Source organism: Triticum aestivum, chromosome 1B (assembly GCF_018294505.1).
Source record: "Triticum aestivum cultivar Chinese Spring chromosome 1B, IWGSC CS RefSeq v2.1, whole genome shotgun sequence".
In the NCBI taxonomy this organism is placed as follows: Eukaryota; Viridiplantae; Streptophyta; class Magnoliopsida; order Poales; family Poaceae; genus Triticum; species Triticum aestivum.
The window spans coordinates 363,132,857-363,150,322 of record NC_057795.1 but is presented as its reverse complement, the minus strand read 5'-3'; the positions used below and the strand labels follow the sequence as shown (position 1 = coordinate 363,150,322).

The following is a 17,466-nucleotide window of genomic DNA, read 5'->3' as shown; positions in this document are numbered from 1 at the left end:
TTCCTTAATTTAATTATTGCAACTCCAATGGTCCAGCGTGCATGTGTACTCTTTGTTCACACATAATTACTTTAAAAAATAATGGCTTTTGATTTAGGTCATTTCATTGACACACAATTCATCCAGAATCAATGTTTAAATTCCGGCAGCAACACGCGAGAAAATCTCGTAGTTTCCCTGTCTCTGAACCAATCCATGAGACTTGAACTCCCATCCCCTCAACTCCTATTTCCCATTATCAACTCCCATCCAAACGCGAATCTGCTAGTAACCAGGCTACTCTCATGGATTAGAGGACAATCAACCCGTTTCTTCTCCTCCCGTCGTAAGCGATGGGTAGGGCAGACTCTTCCCCTCCAGGCTCCACTAGCGAGCCCGTGGATCCGCCTTTCCTCTGCATGCCGCTGCGTTGGTCGGTGGCAGGGAGGAAATTCCCGGTGTCTTGGCTCCGGCTAATAGTTTATGTTAAAGTAATTTAGTCCTCTCTCAGGCGGCGCTCTAAACAAACGGCGGTGCTGTTTCTTCGTGTTTGTGAGCCCCTGTATCTGTACCGTGTTTAAAAAAAATCTGAATAATTTTTGAAGAAAGTTTGTGTTCCTTCGGCAAGGAAGGGAAGCAGAGAAAGTCAACCCACCCTCTACAAAAAGTAGACAAGTAAGAAACCTCAAGCTGCCCGGTGCATTCAAAGTCAAACCCAGCGTCGCTTCGGCCACCAGATCGCTCCGGTTTCGTTCGCCTATATAAACAGCTCCCCGTTGCCTCCGTCTCTCCCTCGCTCACACGCACACAGGTCCCGGTCCACACTTTCAGCCGCTGTCACACCCGACAAACGCACGCGCGACCAAGAACCAGCCCACCGACGACCGCGCGCGCGTCCATAACCGCGGCCATCCATCCATCCATGGCGCAGCCGCACAGGCGCGTGCTCCGCGTGGCTCCGCCGGGCTCCGCAGGAGGGGGCGGGGACGGGGAGGCGTTCCCCACGGTGCAGGCCGCGGTGGACGCCGTGCCACTGGGCAACAGGGAGCGTACCGTCATCCGCCTCGCCCCGGGGGTGTACCGGGAGCCCGTGTACGTCCCCAAGACCAAGAACTTCATCACCCTCGCCGGCGCGTCCGCCGAGGCCACCGTCATCTCTTGGGACAACACAGCCACCCGCATCAAGCACGCCCAGGTACTCCCTAGTCCCTACCTCCTTCCTGCTCGATGAAATTCCCCTGCGAGGAATTCAATTGCTGCCTCGGGATCTCCTTCACCTGCTTGCTAGATTTGCTTCCGTGTCACATGCTTACATCGCCAAATGCTTTTCTAAGCTCACGGGTCTGCTCTGCACTAACAGGCCCACTTTGATATGCTTTGGTTCACCCCTTCCTCGTTGACATGATTAACAGGCCGGCAGATAGTAGATTATTACAAGTCATTTTCTATGTTTGATGGAAATTTATAGGTATTATATCCATTGCGTCACACCCTTTCATGACTACTTCCATTCTATGATCTTATAATGTGTTGAAGATGGACAAGTGGGTAATTTAAGCAAACTATAAGCCAAAGGATTTTATTTTTCACACAGTAATTAATGTTTATAACTCCGCCTATGTTGTCTCAACATAGCCGGTCCCAAGCCCGGGTAAAGGAGGAGGGTTGTGATAGGCTTGGCGAGCCAACGTAAAAACTCAGCCACTCTTATGGAGATGAAACCCAAAAGATTTTCGTTGGGGCGTAACCCTCTCAGCGACGCGCCACATCGGAACCCGGGTGTGGTGGAAAATGGGCAAGGGCCGGGCCGTCACCCCCCAAGTGGCGCGCCGTATCTTGATCCGGATACGGTGGCAAGTGAGCGAGGATCGGGTCGTCGCATCCTTAGTGGCGCGCTACATCGGCGCCCGGATGTAGTGGAAAATGAGCAAGGGTCTTTGCATTTGACTCGACGAGTGCGAAGGGTAAGGAAGCTAGCCGAGCCTAGGAGGATTCGCTTAGGTAGCTGGAACGTAGGGTCTCTGACAGGAAAGCTTCGGGAGCTAGTTGATGCAGCAGTGAGGAGAGGTGTTGATATCCTTTGCGTCCAAGAAACCAAATGGAGAGGACAGAAGGCGAAGGAGGTGGAGGATACCGGCTTCAAGCTGTGGTACACGGGGACGGCTGCAAACAGAAATGGCGTAGGCATCTTGATCAACAAGAGCCTCAAGTATGGAGTGGTAGACGTCAGGAGACGTGGGGACCGGATTATCCTGGTCAAGCTGGTAGCTGAGGACTTGGTTCTCAATGTTATCAGCGCATATGCCCCGCAAGTAGGCCACAATGAGAACACCAAGAGGGAGTTCTGGGAAGGCTTGGAAGACATGGTTAGGAGTGTACCGATTGGTGAGAAGCTCTTCATAGGAGGAGACCTCAATGGCCACGTGGGTACATCTAACACAGGTTTTGAAGGGGCGCATGGGGGCTTTGGCTATGGCATCAGGAATCAAGAAGGAGAAGATGTCTTAAGCTTTGCTCTAGCCTACAACATGATTGTAGCTAACACCCTCTTTAGAAAGAGAGAATCACATCTGGTGACTTTTAGTAGTGGCCAACACTCTAGCCAGATTGATTTCATCCTCTCGAGAAGAGAAGATAGGCGTGCGTGCCTAGACTGTAAGGTGATACCTGGGGAGAGTGTTGTACCCCAGCATAAGCTGGTGGTTGCTGACTTCCGCTTTCGGATTCGTGTCCAGCGGGATAAGCGTGCCAGGGTCGCTAGAACGAAGTGGTGGAAGTTCAAGGGGGAGGTAGCTCAGGTGTTCAAGGAGAGGGTATTTAAGGAGGGCCCTTGGGAGGAAGGAGGGGATGCGGACAATGTGTGGATGAAGATGGCGACTTGCATTCGTAAGGTGGCCTCGGAGGAGTTTGGAGTGTCCAGGGGAAGGAGAAGCGAAGATAAGGATACCTGGTGGTGGAATGATGATGTCCAGAAGGCGCTTAAAGAGAAGAAAGATTGCTTCAGACGCCTATACCTGGATAGGAGTGCAGACAACATAGAGAAGTACAAGATGGCGAAGAAGGCCGCAAAGCGAGCTGTTGGTGAAGCAAGGGGTCGGGCATATGAGCACCTCTACCAACGGTTAGGCACGAAGGAAGGTGAAAGGGACATCTATAAGATGGCTAAGATCCGGGAGAGGAAGATGAGGGATATTGGCCAAGTCAAATGCATCAAGGACGGAGCAGGCCAACTCTTGGTGAAGGACGAAGAGATTAAGCATAGATGGCGGGAGTACTTCGACAAGCTGTTCAATGGGGAGAATGAGAGTTCTACCATTGAACTGAATGACTCCTTTCATGAGACCAGCATGCGTTTTGTGCGGCGCATCCAGGAGTCTGAGGTGAAGGAGGCTTTAAAAAGGATGAAAGGAGGCAAGGCGATGGGCCCTGATTGTATCCCCATTGAGGTGTGGAAAGGTCTCGGGGACATAGCGATAGTATGGCTAACCAAGCTTTTCAACCTCATTTTTCGGGCAAACAAGATGCCAGAAGAATGGAGACGGAGTATATTAGTACCAATCTTCAAGAACAAGGGGGATGTTCAGAGTTGTACTAATTACCGTGGAATTAAGCTGATGAGCCATACAATGAAGCTATGGGAGAGAGTCATTGAGCACCGCTTAAGAAGAATGACAAGCGTGACCAAAAATCAGTTTGGTTTCATGCCTGGGAGGTCGACCATGGAAGCCATTTTCTTGGTACGACAACTTATGGAGAGATATAGGGAGCATAAGAAGGACTTGCATATGGTGTTCATTGACTTGGAGAAGGCCTATGATAAGATACCGCGGAATGTCATGTGGTGGGCCTTGGAGAAACACAAAGTCCCAGCAAAGTACATTACCCTCATCAAGGACATGTACAATAATGTTGTGACAAGTGTTCGAACAAGTGATGTCGACACCGATGACTTCCCGATTAAGATAGGACTGCATCAGGGGTCAGCTTTGAGCCCTTATCTTTTTGCATTGGTGATGGATGAGGTCACAAGGGGTATACAAGGAGATATCCCATGGTGTATGCTCTTTGCGGATGATGTGGTGCTAGTTGACGATAGTCGGACGGGGGTAAATAGGAAGTTAGAGTTATGGAGACAAACCTTGGAATCGAAAGGGTTTAGGCTTAGTAGAACTAAAACCGAGTACATGATGTGCGGTTTCAGTACTACTAGCTGTGAGGAGGAGGAGGTTAGCCTTGATGGCCAGGTGGTACCTCGGAAGGACACCTTTCGGTATTTGGGGTCAATGTTGCAGGAGGATGGGGGTATTGATGAAGATGTGAACCATCGAATCAAAGCCGGATGGATGAAGTGGCGCCAAGCTTCTGGCATTCTCTGTGACAAGAGAGTGCCACAAAAGCTAAAAGGCAAGTTCTACAGGACGGCGGTTCGACCCGCAATGTTGTATGGCGCGGAGTGTTGGCCGACTAAAAGGCGACATGTTCAACAGTTAGGTGTGGCGGAGATGCGTATGTTGAGATGGATGTGTGGCCACACGAGGAAGGATCGAGTCCGGAATGATGATATACGAGATAGAGTTGGGGTAGCACCAATTGAGGAGAAGCTTGTCCAACATCGTTTGAGATGGTTTGGGCATATTCAGCGCAGGCCTCCAGAAGCTCCAGTGCATAGCGGACGGCTAAAGCGTGCGGAGAATGTCAAGAGAGGGCGGGGTCGACCGATTTTGACATGGGAGGAGTCCGTTAAGAGAGACCTGAAGGATTGGAGTATCGACAAAGAGCTAGCTATGGACAGGGGTGCGTGGAAGCTTGCTATCCATGTGCCAGAGCCATGAGTTGGTTGCGAGATCTTATGGGTTTCACCTCTAGCCTACCCCAACTTGTTTGGGACTAAAGGCTTTGTTGTTGTTGTTGTTGTACAGTAATTAATGTTTATGCTTCAGAAAAGGCAGAAGTCTGGTGCAGATAAGTTTAACCTAAATCTGACTTCACAGTTCTGCTAAATGTTTAATGTGTTCGTTCTCTGTCCTCTTAGTAATAATTCTAGTATCTCTGGAGTTAACCAACTGTACCTTTTACTGTCATAAAGACATCCAGGGTCATTGGGACAGGAACATTTGGCTGTGGAACAGTTATCGTCGAGGGAGAGGATTTCATTGCAGAGAATATCACGTTTCAGAACTCAGCTCCCCAGGTACTGGTTGTTCACCTATTCTCCTTGCACAAAGAGATGATCATGCAATGGGTGTGGGAAGTTGATGTATTCTGGTTGTGATGCAGGGATCCGGGCAAGCAGTCGCAGTCCGGGTAACAGCAGATAAGTGTGCCTTCTATGGTTGTCGGTTCCTTGGTTGGCAGGTATGCATATTTCTTCACCTCCTGGTTAAATCACTGCATTGATCAGAATAATAAGCAGTATTACTTGTGTGATTTTAACTTGGACTTAAATCATGTAGGATACATTATATTTACATTATGGAAAACAATACTTAAGAGACTGTTACATTGAGGGTAACTGTGACTTCATCTTTGGTAACTCTATTGCCCTTCTGGAACATTGCCATATACATTGCAAATCAGCGGGATTTATTACTGCCCATAGTCGGAAATCCTCTTCAGAATCAACTGGCTATGTATTCCTAAGGTGAGTCATCCCATGCCCATTCTTAGATCTTGTCAACTTTAGTTAGCTCATCACTAAGTTTGGTATGTAGCTTGAGCATTTCAGTATGCCGTATCTTACACCTGCTTGTTGTCATGCTCAGGTGTATTATTACAGGAAACGGAGAAGCTGGATATATATTCCTGGGTCGGCCATGGGGGCCCTTTGGGAGGGTTGTCTTTGCGCACACTTTTATGGATCGCTGTGTTAAGGCCACTGGGTGGCATAATTGGGACAAATCTGAGAATGAAAGAACCGCTTGCTTTTATGAGTACAGGTACTGGATTCATCAGATATAGTAATTTTCATCCGATTTATATGAACCTCAGATGGTCGTATGCTACAATAGCTTCTGTTTGATCTTGACACTCACATCAAATCCCTCGTAGACAATTAAACTTATGCTTCAGGAGTGATTCTAATTGCAATGTTCTTCGCGATTAGCAGCTGCGATGAGATGCATGGCATATGCTGCTATGAACGTAGCATATCAAGTCAGGTTGTGCATATTGATACATAACCAAAAACCAAACCAAACCGAAGTCTGGTTAGTCTGGTTTTTGGTTTTCGTCGCAGTAGCAAAATCCTTGATCATTCTACGGTCGGTTAGTTTAGTATGAAACTGAAAAGGAAACCTGGTACATTACTGAAGTTCCAGGCCCAGAAAGGCTTCCTGCTCCCAGTTTCCCACCCCTCTCCACTGGGCGCTTGGCTTCCTGCAAAATCCTTCACCGTTTTAGGTTTTATGCTGCTGATCAATATATCATCACATTTTTGAAATTTCGTCAATTTTGGTCAGTTTGGTATGTACCGAAACATTGCCAAAGCAGTTTGATTTTTTTTTGAACTGAAAGCAGTTTGATATTACTGAAACAGAATTCTATTTTGCTTCCATATCGTACCAAAGTCTTGGTACTGTAATTACCAAAAAAGTGTATTTACTGCAAACACCGTGTTTACGGAACTGAACTAACCAAATTAAAGTAATGCACACTCCTTTTTTTAGTGTGCTATACATCGTTAACCTTTTTGTCACTATTTTTCCGCAGGTGCTCAGGGCCCGGTTCCCGGTCATCAAGCAGGGTGTCTTGGTGTAGAGAATTGCTTGACCTTGAAGCAGAGCAGTTCCTTACACACTCCTTCGTTGATCCAGACCTTGATAGACCATGGCTTCTCCAGATGATGGCGATAAAGATACCAGCCTCAGCGTAGTCTGATCCCAGGATCCTACTCGTATTTCAAATCTCCTCCGTAGCCTATCTAGTAAATAAATTTGGGGAATGTATTATAAGTTTGCCACATTTCTTCACTTTTGTATCCACGTTAATCATTATATTCTTTTTGTTTAGCTTTCCGCTCCCGAACCCTAGACTCCCACTCATCCTGTTCCCCTGGCCGCCGCTGGTTGCTGCCGTCTGTGCGGCGGACAATGGTGGTGGGGCCACTCCCCCAAGCAGCCACCCTTCTGCCTGTTCGGACCGAGATCAGGTGACATGCCTCTGTGCAGTCACGCTGTAATATGCGGCCACCCAGCTGCCGTTCAAACGTCATCCAACGGACAAAGTCCATCCAAAGCAAAAAAAAAAAAAAAAAATCTCACACACACGCACGAGGCATCCAGTCGATACAACCGAAACATGGTTCGGTTTTACAGTCTGTTTTCAGTCCAGTACTACTGCGACGTATATAAAGCTACAGAGTATTTTTTTTTTGAGGGTTATAAAGCTACAGAGTAGGTTGAAACAGCACTGGTTTTTTTCAGAAGTTATCAAACAGTAGCAGTTTTACTACTGACACAAGCATCAGTTTTTCAGTCAGTTTTAGTACTAAGATAAGCTGCAGTTTTTCAGTCAGTTTTAGTTCTAAGATAAGCTGCAGGTTTTCAGTTAACAAACTGCAACAGTTTACTACTGAGATAAGCAGCAGTTTTTCTGTCAGTTAACAAACATCGACAAGTTTTCAGTAACATCTTTCATGTATACTTCCATTGCATAAACATGAGCAGAGATAAACTACAGTTTATGCAAAGAATGCATAATAAAATTGCAGAGAAGCAGCACTTGTGTAAAACACTAATCTTCAGATTTCTTGAGAGACAACGATCCACTTATCATTGAAATTCAATAGCTCTAGTACAATTCCAGAACCAAGTGCTATTACTGAAACAATGATTCAGGTGTACAATTTGGCCATTTCACTTGTACAATTAGGCCACAAAATATGGTTAGCCCCAAAATACTATAGTTAACCATGTCCAAAAATACTATCTAACGAACTAGCATGCTAGAACACATAATCATGGTCACAAGGTGGAGCCGTCAAGAGCTGGGTGAAACTGATGATGCCATTGCTCTCTTGAAGATCCAAATTTGCTCCTTTGCTGTTTTCATACTTCTTCACTTGTACTTGAGGCTCCACATCATATTTTTTTTCTTTTGTTGCACACCATCTTTTTTCTTTTGTTGCTGCCAATGAGAAGTATAGTAATTAGTTTACAAATGAACAATGCAACATAGCATGTATCGTTTGCAACATACCTTTGCTCTTTTTTGTTGTTGTTGGTGTGGTAGCTTTAGTTGTTTTGCGCTTCCCCTTGAGTAACTTATCAAGCCAAGTTTTCTTTCTCCTTAAGCTTGATGAGTGGACCTCTTTTTTCTTCAGCCGTGCAGAATTAAGCAACTCATCTATTTGCTGCACTTTTGGATCAACATTTTCTTTATCTTTATATGGTTCACTCAAAGCACTAGGGGCTGCACTGAGTAAATCATCTATGCGTGGAGCAACGGAATCAAGTGCACTTTCTAGTAGCACACAACATTCATGAGAGTTGGTTGCTTTATGTGTCATATTGTGAAACTTATGAGACAAGTCCTTGTATCGGAGTTGAGCTTTTAATTTTGGATTTTCTATCACGTTCCTTCCTTGCCTATGTATGCTTCCATTGTGTGCTTCTCTAGTCCATCTCTTTAAGATATAATGTGTTGGCAATGTCTTTATATTCATCAAATCAAGAACTTTTAGACCATGTCCATGCAATATCCCTGTCCTATTAAACATTCCACAACTACATGAAACCATTTGGGTCGAAGGATCACCTACCACTATGCGCTCCTTCTCAAATTGCAAATCACCGGTGCAAACTCCCAATAGCAACAACAAATTTGTTATTTCCATCCAATACTCTACAACATCCAGCCATCGATCTTTCATACTCACCTTGGAATGCTTCAAAAATAATTGGAGTGTACAATTTGCTTGCTTGCACCAACATAGGTGTGCACATCTTAATTCTTGACAACTTCTTCCTCGCCTCGAATTCAGAGTCCAATTCCTTTCTTCTTTTTACTTCCACCGTCCTCTCAAAATGCATCATGGATCGAATAATATGACAATCTGATTTCAAATGATTCTTCAACGCATTGTTGAAGCTCTCACTTAATTGTGTACTTCTCACTCCCAAACTAAAGACATCTCTCATATAACATTCAACCCATTTTTCTTTCACCTTGTAGATGCTATCCAACCAGGTTTGTTTATGCACTTTTAGCCTCATATTGGCAAATGCTTCTTCAAATGTTATCTTGTTCTCATAGCCATACATAAAAGCACTAAAATCAGTGAGAATATGGGACTCTTCTTCTTCATCCTCCACTTCATCTCTCTCTTCCACTCCATCTTCCTCGCCGCCCTTCACTGGAGATTAATGTTTGCAAGAATTTTGCATTATGTGAAAGGTGCACAATCCATGATATGATTCCGTGAAAACTTTCTCTATGGATTTTTCCATTGCTACATCTTGATCTGTATAAAATTGTCCTAGGCTGCATTCCATTATGTGCAGCTAGAAATGTCTCAAATAGCCATATAAATGAGTCATGTGTTTCATCAAACATCAGTGCAGCACCAAAAAGGGTTGTTTCTCTAAACTGGTTGAGCCCAAGAATAATACCAAATGGCCTAAACTCTTTATTTGTGCCAAATGTAGTGTCACAACATCATCAAAGTGTGCGTAGTCAAGTAGCATTTAGCATCAACCAATAATATGTTGGCAATATCCTCCTCACAATCGAGCTGCAAAGCATATTTCAAATGATGGATTGTCGACTATTTTGTCATATAAAAACTTCAACATACTACCAGCATGTCCATAAGCCAACTCCCTCTGCCACTTGCTTCACAGATGATTCATTTGGTCACGACAAGTGTAACCAAGGTTAAGCAACCCACCAACTTGACCACAAGCGAACTCATGTGTGGCTTTTGGCATAATTCCAGAATCATCAGCGGTTTCTATCTCGAAAGCTTGCAGTTCTGAAATCTTCCTTTGTGATGCCAACAAGTGGCGGGTTTGTGGCAATTGAAGGTAGTGGTTGTGTTCCAACACAACATCAGTAACTTCATAATTTTTTGCCGCTCGATCCAACATAATAAGCATCCGAATTCTACAGTCAGTTCTTCTTTCAGCTATAAAATGCTTTGGCTCATGATCGGTTTAACATTTATTTCTAAGGCCCTCATTGGAACAAACAAATCTGCATGAAGTCACCTTTCCATAAATTTTGCTTTTGTTGGTGCATCTTTTCCTTACATCAAAGCCTATGTGACCCCCATATTCTACTCAAAACACCCAGGCCCCATTCGAATCTCTAAATCTCATACCAACTTCAGGTATCCTCTTGCCAATTTCTTCCATTGCACAACACTTTCACAATTGCATAATACCCAGATTCTGCAAAAATTCAAAACGACGTGTATAATCAGTGACGGACCGATATGATTACTAAAAACACAAGAAGACAAGATGGAATGCAAAAAGAAGGTAGCATAGGAACATCTCTAAGTTAAAATGCATGATGCAATCAGTACATACACATGATTGGGATTCATGTGCACATTACTCCATAAACAGAACCTACTCATCATGGCATGACCACCATAAACACGTACAGAAGCATCAAATGTGCACGTTTCTTGCCCTCTAAAGTACTGGTTTGTTACTTGCTACTAAATCAAACAACCTTGCAGAAAAACTATCTTGTGTACTTCAATTGCATAAACATGAGTAGATATAAGCTACAATTTCAGAGATGCAAGTCAAGGATGTTGTTTAATAAGGGATATGCCAAATTCATGAAAAGATGCTGCAGATTTGAACTTTTATTTAGAGAAAAACAAGCAGTCAAGCAGTACTTTAGAGCATTTGTACAACTGATCCGATGAGGGTGTAAGAACATCTTCAGGCAAAGTGAAATTCTAGAAGATGTTTAGTCTAAAGATGAACAAGAGGGGACTCATTATAGATTCATCTGGAGAGGTTCACATGGAATCTCGCGGTGCAGTGGAACTCCTCCCTCCTCTGCAGCGACGACACAACCCCTCGCCCCTCTCCTTCGTGGTGACGGCGCCCCTCCTCGCCCTCCTCGGTGACGGCCTTGGGCTGCCTCGCCTCCACCTTGGCCTCTCCCCTTCAACTCGCCTTCCTCTCCTCCGCCATGGCGACAGCCGCCCTCCAACCTCTTGTCTGCGGCACGGCGCGGCGCGGGAGAGCAGGACGCGTCCCGCAAATCCCTAGTTTCCCCCCGCCATAGTCCCCGTCCGTCACCCAAGTCTGTATAGTTGTGGCTTGTTTTCACTTGGGCCAACTAGTGGCGTTGGATCTTGTTTGAACGTTAGATGGATGGCTGCATGTTATGGCATGACTACGCATAGGCATGTCACCTGATCGTAGTCCCAATTGGTGGCGTTTGGTCTTGCCATGGCTATCAGGTGTTTTGGCCTTGCCATGGCTGTCATCCCCTCCGTCTGGTCGTTGTGAGTACCAACGGAGGATCTCATGAGAATTCACACTGGAGGATGAGGATTTGACGAGAGAAGCGAGAGAGAAGGGAACGAGGCAAAGAATAGTAGGTGAGTTACATACATGTCCTTTTTTGCATGATTTCCTACGTGTCCTTACTTCTTTGATAAACCACAAAGTACAACAATCATAATTCAAATACCCCTCTCGCTACACAAGCATCCAGGCCCTTACTTGACAAGTCAACTAGCCACTCACAACTCTTAACGAGTGGGTGGTTTCAAGAACCACCTTTAAATTAGCATCCTTCATGTGGGTTTGATATCCAGGGCCACATTTGGGGGGGAAGGAAGGGACTATCAACACCCAAAACTGGATCAAAGGCAATCAGTGGGGCTCGAGTGTACGCAACGTGCTCATCCCCGGTTCGGATGACCACATCAAGAGAGGGAGAGGGGGCTTAGCTAGCTCGAGGCGCGAGGTTGGTGGGACATGGGAGTAGCAGGGGTTGGCTGCAGCCATTGGCCAAGCACGGCGGTAGAGAGAGCTTGAGGGCGAGCAAGATAGAGGGGGAAAAGAGATGCCAACACGCTGGAGAGCTCAAGTGGGCGAGAGGGAGGAGCTGGGTGAAGCTATAATGCATTGGTGCACTGTAGCATGCTCCAGAGCAAGGTCTTGGCCGACAACATGGCCATAGAAAATGCATAGAAATGAATAAGGGTGTGAACACTTGGTTTCTGATGAATATAGATGGGGTCTAGGATGGCTAGGCCAAGCTTAGGGCAGAAGGGTTCATGTTTGTGAAACCCATCAATGACTAGTATCAGCCAGGAGGAAGTTACTAGAGGGAAGAGGGGTGGAATGAGAGGGTACAATAAAAAAATGGTGAAATCTGAAGAATTTTGAATAGTGCCAAGCTCAAACCTAGAAATATGAAGAAGGTGCTTGATCTGATTTCACCCTAACTCCACCAAGCCGTGTTCAATGAAACATGATTTGGGATGATAGGGACTGAAGGTGATGCTCTGGTAAATTTCTAGTGATTTTAGCAGGAGTTTGGATATAGTACAAATTGAAACCCTAGAAATGACCAGAAGGTGTTAGATCAGATTTTGAGGAAGATGATACATAGTACCATGTGGTGAAAAGTCCATGGGGTGATCAAAATGATCCAAAGAGGCTTGGGTAAAAATTTGGAACAACGTAAGTATTTCTCCCTATTTAAAACTGTTTATGGCCTTTTAAAAAAGAATTTAAATAAAAATACTTAAATAAATTTCCAACCATTATTTTTGAAGGGAATCATGGTCTTATATACAATAGATTTTTAAGAAATTTTTAATTTAGAAAAGTAAATACTTTTATTTCAAAGCTCTGTTTTTGAATTTGGAAAAGAAAACAGGTTTAATTGCTTTTTGGCTGCAATAATCCGTAATACAAATATTTTTAGGGTTTACCCACATGGCGATATTCATTCCCTTATACAAGGCCACAACTCAGATTACAGGTATCAAGATAAAATTTAATGACTGCTTTGCATGTCAACTTTTCTTTTCGTTAACTGGAATCATTAATACGTCACAAGCATGCAACGAATGAATGGGAAGGAAGTAGCTGAGTGTCATTATGACTACATGCATGTAAGTACTATTAAAAAGTTGCTAATACGAGAAGACATCATTAATTTTTGCCTCAGTTACTGTTGGTGGCCTTGTATTGATGCAAAATATATTTTTGATAGTGGCCTTGTATAGGGGAATGGATGAAGTATTATTAATCCACATTGTAAGCAATACCGGCGACAACACGCGTGGTATCATCTAGTGATCTAACACGGGACACATTTTCCGTTAACTCGAGTTTTTTTTTTGCGGGTCAACTCGAGTTTAATCTTTGAGGACATGCACAATTTCTATTTGATAAGTGCACACGTGCCTCATTTTTCCTTATTTGGCTCATTGCTTTGAACCAAATACATGAACAGTGTCACCATATACAAATTACCTATTGCTACATTTTTTTTCTTCCACTTTTCTTTTGAACCAAAGGAGCCCTTAAAAGATGGTTGTTGTTTTGTTTGAAAGCTCATTGCTATAGTTGCTAGTGAAAGGCTAGCTAATATATGTGACCCTGATGGAAAGCTGTCAACAGAACAAGGACGTAGTGATGCCCATTGGCCAACAAATACGAGCTTTTCTTGCAAGCCATAGCAAATAAGATCAGGACATGCTAGCATTTACACATTAGACAGAGATGGAGATATGAATGAGAATCCAGAGATTCTGTATGGACGTACAGTGCTTTACAGGAAAACTACAGGAGCCTAACAAAACTTTGGGACGGTGCATGGACGTATGGTTGGTTGTTCGATCGCTGCGTATGGTATCCCAACCGTGTGGCGTGTGATACCAGCCGTATCTGCTGGATAGAAACCCAATCCTCCTTGAGAGTTGATGAGAGAAGGAGGCGTGTACGCGCGCACGCATGGTCGATCGCCACTCCGGCCGTGTGGTCGCATTGCTGCGACGATGATGGATGGATGGAGGCGGAACACAACGTCTTGCCAGCGACCAAAAATTTAAGGGTGCGGTGTCGATCGATCGCGCCTGCACCTTGTTGTTTGAGTTGTTTGAACGCGCATCTTGCTTGGACTTCCATGTTCAAGATCAGAATCCGAATGTGATGGATTTCATTAGGCATATGAGTGTTAACATATAGCCACTTTTTTTCCTAGTTAATGGAATATATTCATCTTTTTGACAAAGGAGTTTCATTGACTCGTACACACCCAACCTCTCCACGATTAAATGAACACAACCAAACACATGAGGAGTAGAAGTTCCGGAGACGACATCTCCATCCAAGTGTTGGCCGGAGGGGACAAGAGGAGGAGCGGTGTTACATCAACCGCAAGGGCGACAGCGGATCCTGGCGGCATGGTGCTGTGGAGTTTCGACGACGGGTGCGTGTGGATGTATACGTGTAGGATGATGACGTTGTCTGGCGCCATGGTGGCGTTGACGGCAAGCCTGACAAGGTCGGTGCGTCAGTACTACTCTGGAGATGGATCGGTGGAAGACGCCGGCAGCGGCCTCTGAGAGTGCGCCGGACCGGTGTGGGGCCCAGTCCCGACATTGTTGCTTGGCTGGGGCATCCGGTTTTAAATGTTAGTCTTTGGTGCGATGTCTATTTGGTATTTGGCTCGGACATTCGGCACCCCTTCATTAAGAGGATAGTAGCAACGATATGTGTTTCCAAGATGGTGGCTTCAGGCTTATTGAGGTATAATTTGTAAGGCATTTGTGAATAATTAATAAAATGTCTGCATGCATCGCCCAGATGCAGAGGTCGGGGATATATCCTCCTTTTTAAAAGAAACTAGTTGACCTGTTGCGCCAAATGGCGCAGAGACCCGCTGAAGCCATGTTGTCGATGAAAATGGTTTTATTTTGCAAGGACCTATTTGATATCGGAAGTAGAAATATCATTTTTAAACCATGCTATATTGAAAATATGGTTATCACAATGTGAAATCCGAGTTTGAAAAAAAATCGTATAACATGTACAGACCAGTTAAGGAAGAATTGTTTTAGTTGAAAATATGGTTATCATGGACCTGTTGCGCCAAATAGCGCAGAGGCATGCTAAATCCATATGCAGGATAAAAAAATATCCATGGCTTAATCCTCTAGGTCTATTGATACGCATTTTAATTTGATAGCACAAAATACTTGCTACCATGTTCGCAGAGACCCATTTAAAATCGAGTACGCAAATGGTGTCGTGGTTCTAACTCTGACAGTAGTGTAGGGGTACTAAAGGAGAGGCAAGATCCTAGCTATGGAGTAGTTGTTCACGCAAGTGTTTTACGAGTTCAGGCCCTTCTCGGAGGAAGTAACAACCCTACGTCTTGGTGCCCAGAGGCGGTCGACTGGATTATATGCGTGAGAGTTACAGGGGTGCGAACCCTTCCGCCAGTGGAGGGGGTGGCTTATATAGAGGATGCCATGACCCCAGCCAGCCCACGTAGCGGAGGGTTTAAAGTACATTAAGGCCTGGCGTTACTGGTAACGCCTTACATAAAGTGTCATCATGACCATAAAGACTACTTAATTACAGACCGTTTGGATACAGAGTAGATCTTGAACTCCTGGTGGTCGAGTGAGTCTTCATGGTCGAGTGTCTTCAAGTTCGTCGAGTGTCTTCCAGTCCGTCAAGTGGAGTCCCTCTAGGTCGACTGGAAGACAACTTCTTCTAAGGATGTCCTCGAGGAGGGTACCTTGGACAGGTCCATGACCCTACCCCAGGTACATGACTTCATCATTAGCCCCCGAATGGATCGAGGTTTGAGTGAGGAAGGAGTTGATAATCTTTCCGACCTGTTTTCTGGTGCTGTAAATGTGTCTTACTCTGTATCAATGACTTTTAAGTGAGGGTGTCAACTTTTCTTTCAGTCGCCTTGATCCATTCTTTATATCTGTCGAGTGAACTATATGAACTTGGAGATTTCCGAGCGATGGATCGCAGGAGATCTTCCATCTGACAAGTTGCCCTGCGGTTAGCGGATTTAGTGGGATCCGAATTTCGGGAAGCGCGCAAAGCGGAGAAGGCCGCGGTACTCGGATGGGATAAGGCAGAGACGCCTCGATTTCCATGCCGCCTTTTTCGCCATGTATTGCTCGCGCGACTGTTTCGGGATTTGACGGATTGCCCAGGCCTACCAGTCAGCCACTCGGAAGCGACTCCATATAAGGCACCGAGCAGAGGTTTTTGAACAGTGCTCCCTCATTTTCCCCTCCCCCGTCTTCAGATTCATCCGCTGTGCTTGCTATTTGTTCAGCGCCGCTGCTACGTACCAGCCTCGTCGGCGACAATGGTGAAGGAGAAGATGGCGGCTTTGGAGTGGGCGAAGAAGGCGACGGCGAAGGCGAAGGGGAGAGCGACCAGTCGGGGTGGATCCTCGTCGCGGTCCCGCCTGCCACAAGGTTGGATCCAGGGGGATTGGTTCTGCTCGACCATCACCCAGAAGGATCTCGACGACCTGGCCAACGAAGGGCTGGTCGAGCACGGGGCAGCTAGGCTTCCGGGGACGGAGTGGCAGCCGCAGCCTCAGGAGGGTGAGTGTGTCCTCTTAGCGACCCATGTCAATCGTGGGTTTTCTCTGCCGCCGCATCTTTTCTTTCGGGGGTTTCTGAACTTCATCTGGGCACAGCTCCATCACTTCACACCCAATTCCATTGCCTATCTCGCCGCTTTCGTGTCTTTGTGCGAAAACTTCTTGGGTTGTCGGCCGCACTGGGGCCTTTTCAAACACATATTCACTTGTCGCTCTCAGACGGTAAAAAAGGCTAATCCGAATGACAAGAAAACCCAAGTAATCCAGATGTACGGGGGTCTTGGGGTCCAGATGAGGAGTAAGAGTGCTTTTCTAGCTATGACCCTTCCCCAGTCAGTTAGAGGGTGGCAGTCGACCTGGTTCTATTGCCAAGACCAGTCGACGCCAGGGCAGTCGACTGGGCTCCCTCCCTTCTCCATGAGTCGAGTGAACAAGCCGTCTTCTCTGAAAGTGCTACCGGAGGAGAAGGCTCAGGTTAAAATGTTGATGGAGCGTGTAGTCCAACTCATTCGCGATGGTGTGACTGGCATGGATCTTCTGGAGGTTTTCCTTCGACGGCGCATCCAGCCACCCCAGTACCGGGGCCACCCGATGTGGTTGTACTATGGTACTGAAGACACCACTCGGGTCCACCCAGAGGAGGTCGACGACGTCACACTGGAGAGGTGGATGACTGCCATCACAGGGAACAAGGACAACCCTCATGGGGCCAGGAGGATCCCGCCACTCGACCAGTCTTATGAACCAGACAAGGTATGACTACTTATCTCCGACTTTAATCATGTTTCGTCCATTCTGTTTTGCTGCGGATCAGTCGATCGACTTTTGTCTTGTTTGTTGTCTTTCAGGCTACCACTGAGTTGTATTCGATGCCAACGGGGCGCAAGCACAGACCGAGGAGGAGGAAGGAAGTGC

At 45.8% G+C, this 17,466-nt stretch overlaps 1 protein-coding gene and 1 long non-coding RNA gene across 2 annotated transcripts; one reads left to right on the top strand and one right to left on the bottom strand.

Moving 5' to 3' along the window:
- Nucleotides 1-777: 777 nt before the first annotated feature.
- On the top strand, nt 778-6,992 carry LOC123124357 (pectinesterase 31). Its single transcript, XM_044544989.1, has 6 exons — nt 778-1,174; nt 5,066-5,170; nt 5,257-5,334; nt 5,433-5,620; nt 5,742-5,915; nt 6,688-6,992. Exons 1-6 carry the CDS (start codon nt 902-904, stop codon nt 6,848-6,850), a joined length of 981 nt encoding a protein of 326 aa, XP_044400924.1. The 5' UTR covers nt 778-901; the 3' UTR covers nt 6,851-6,992.
- Nucleotides 6,993-7,706: 714 nt separating this feature from the next.
- LOC123124368 (uncharacterized) lies at nt 7,707-11,243 on the bottom strand. The gene is made up of 3 exons (XR_006461062.1): nt 10,959-11,243; nt 8,176-10,367; nt 7,707-8,103 (listed from the first exon to the last, which is right to left on the bottom strand). It is a non-coding gene; the product is annotated as an uncharacterized lncRNA (long non-coding RNA).
- Nucleotides 11,244-17,466: the final 6,223 nt, after the last annotated feature.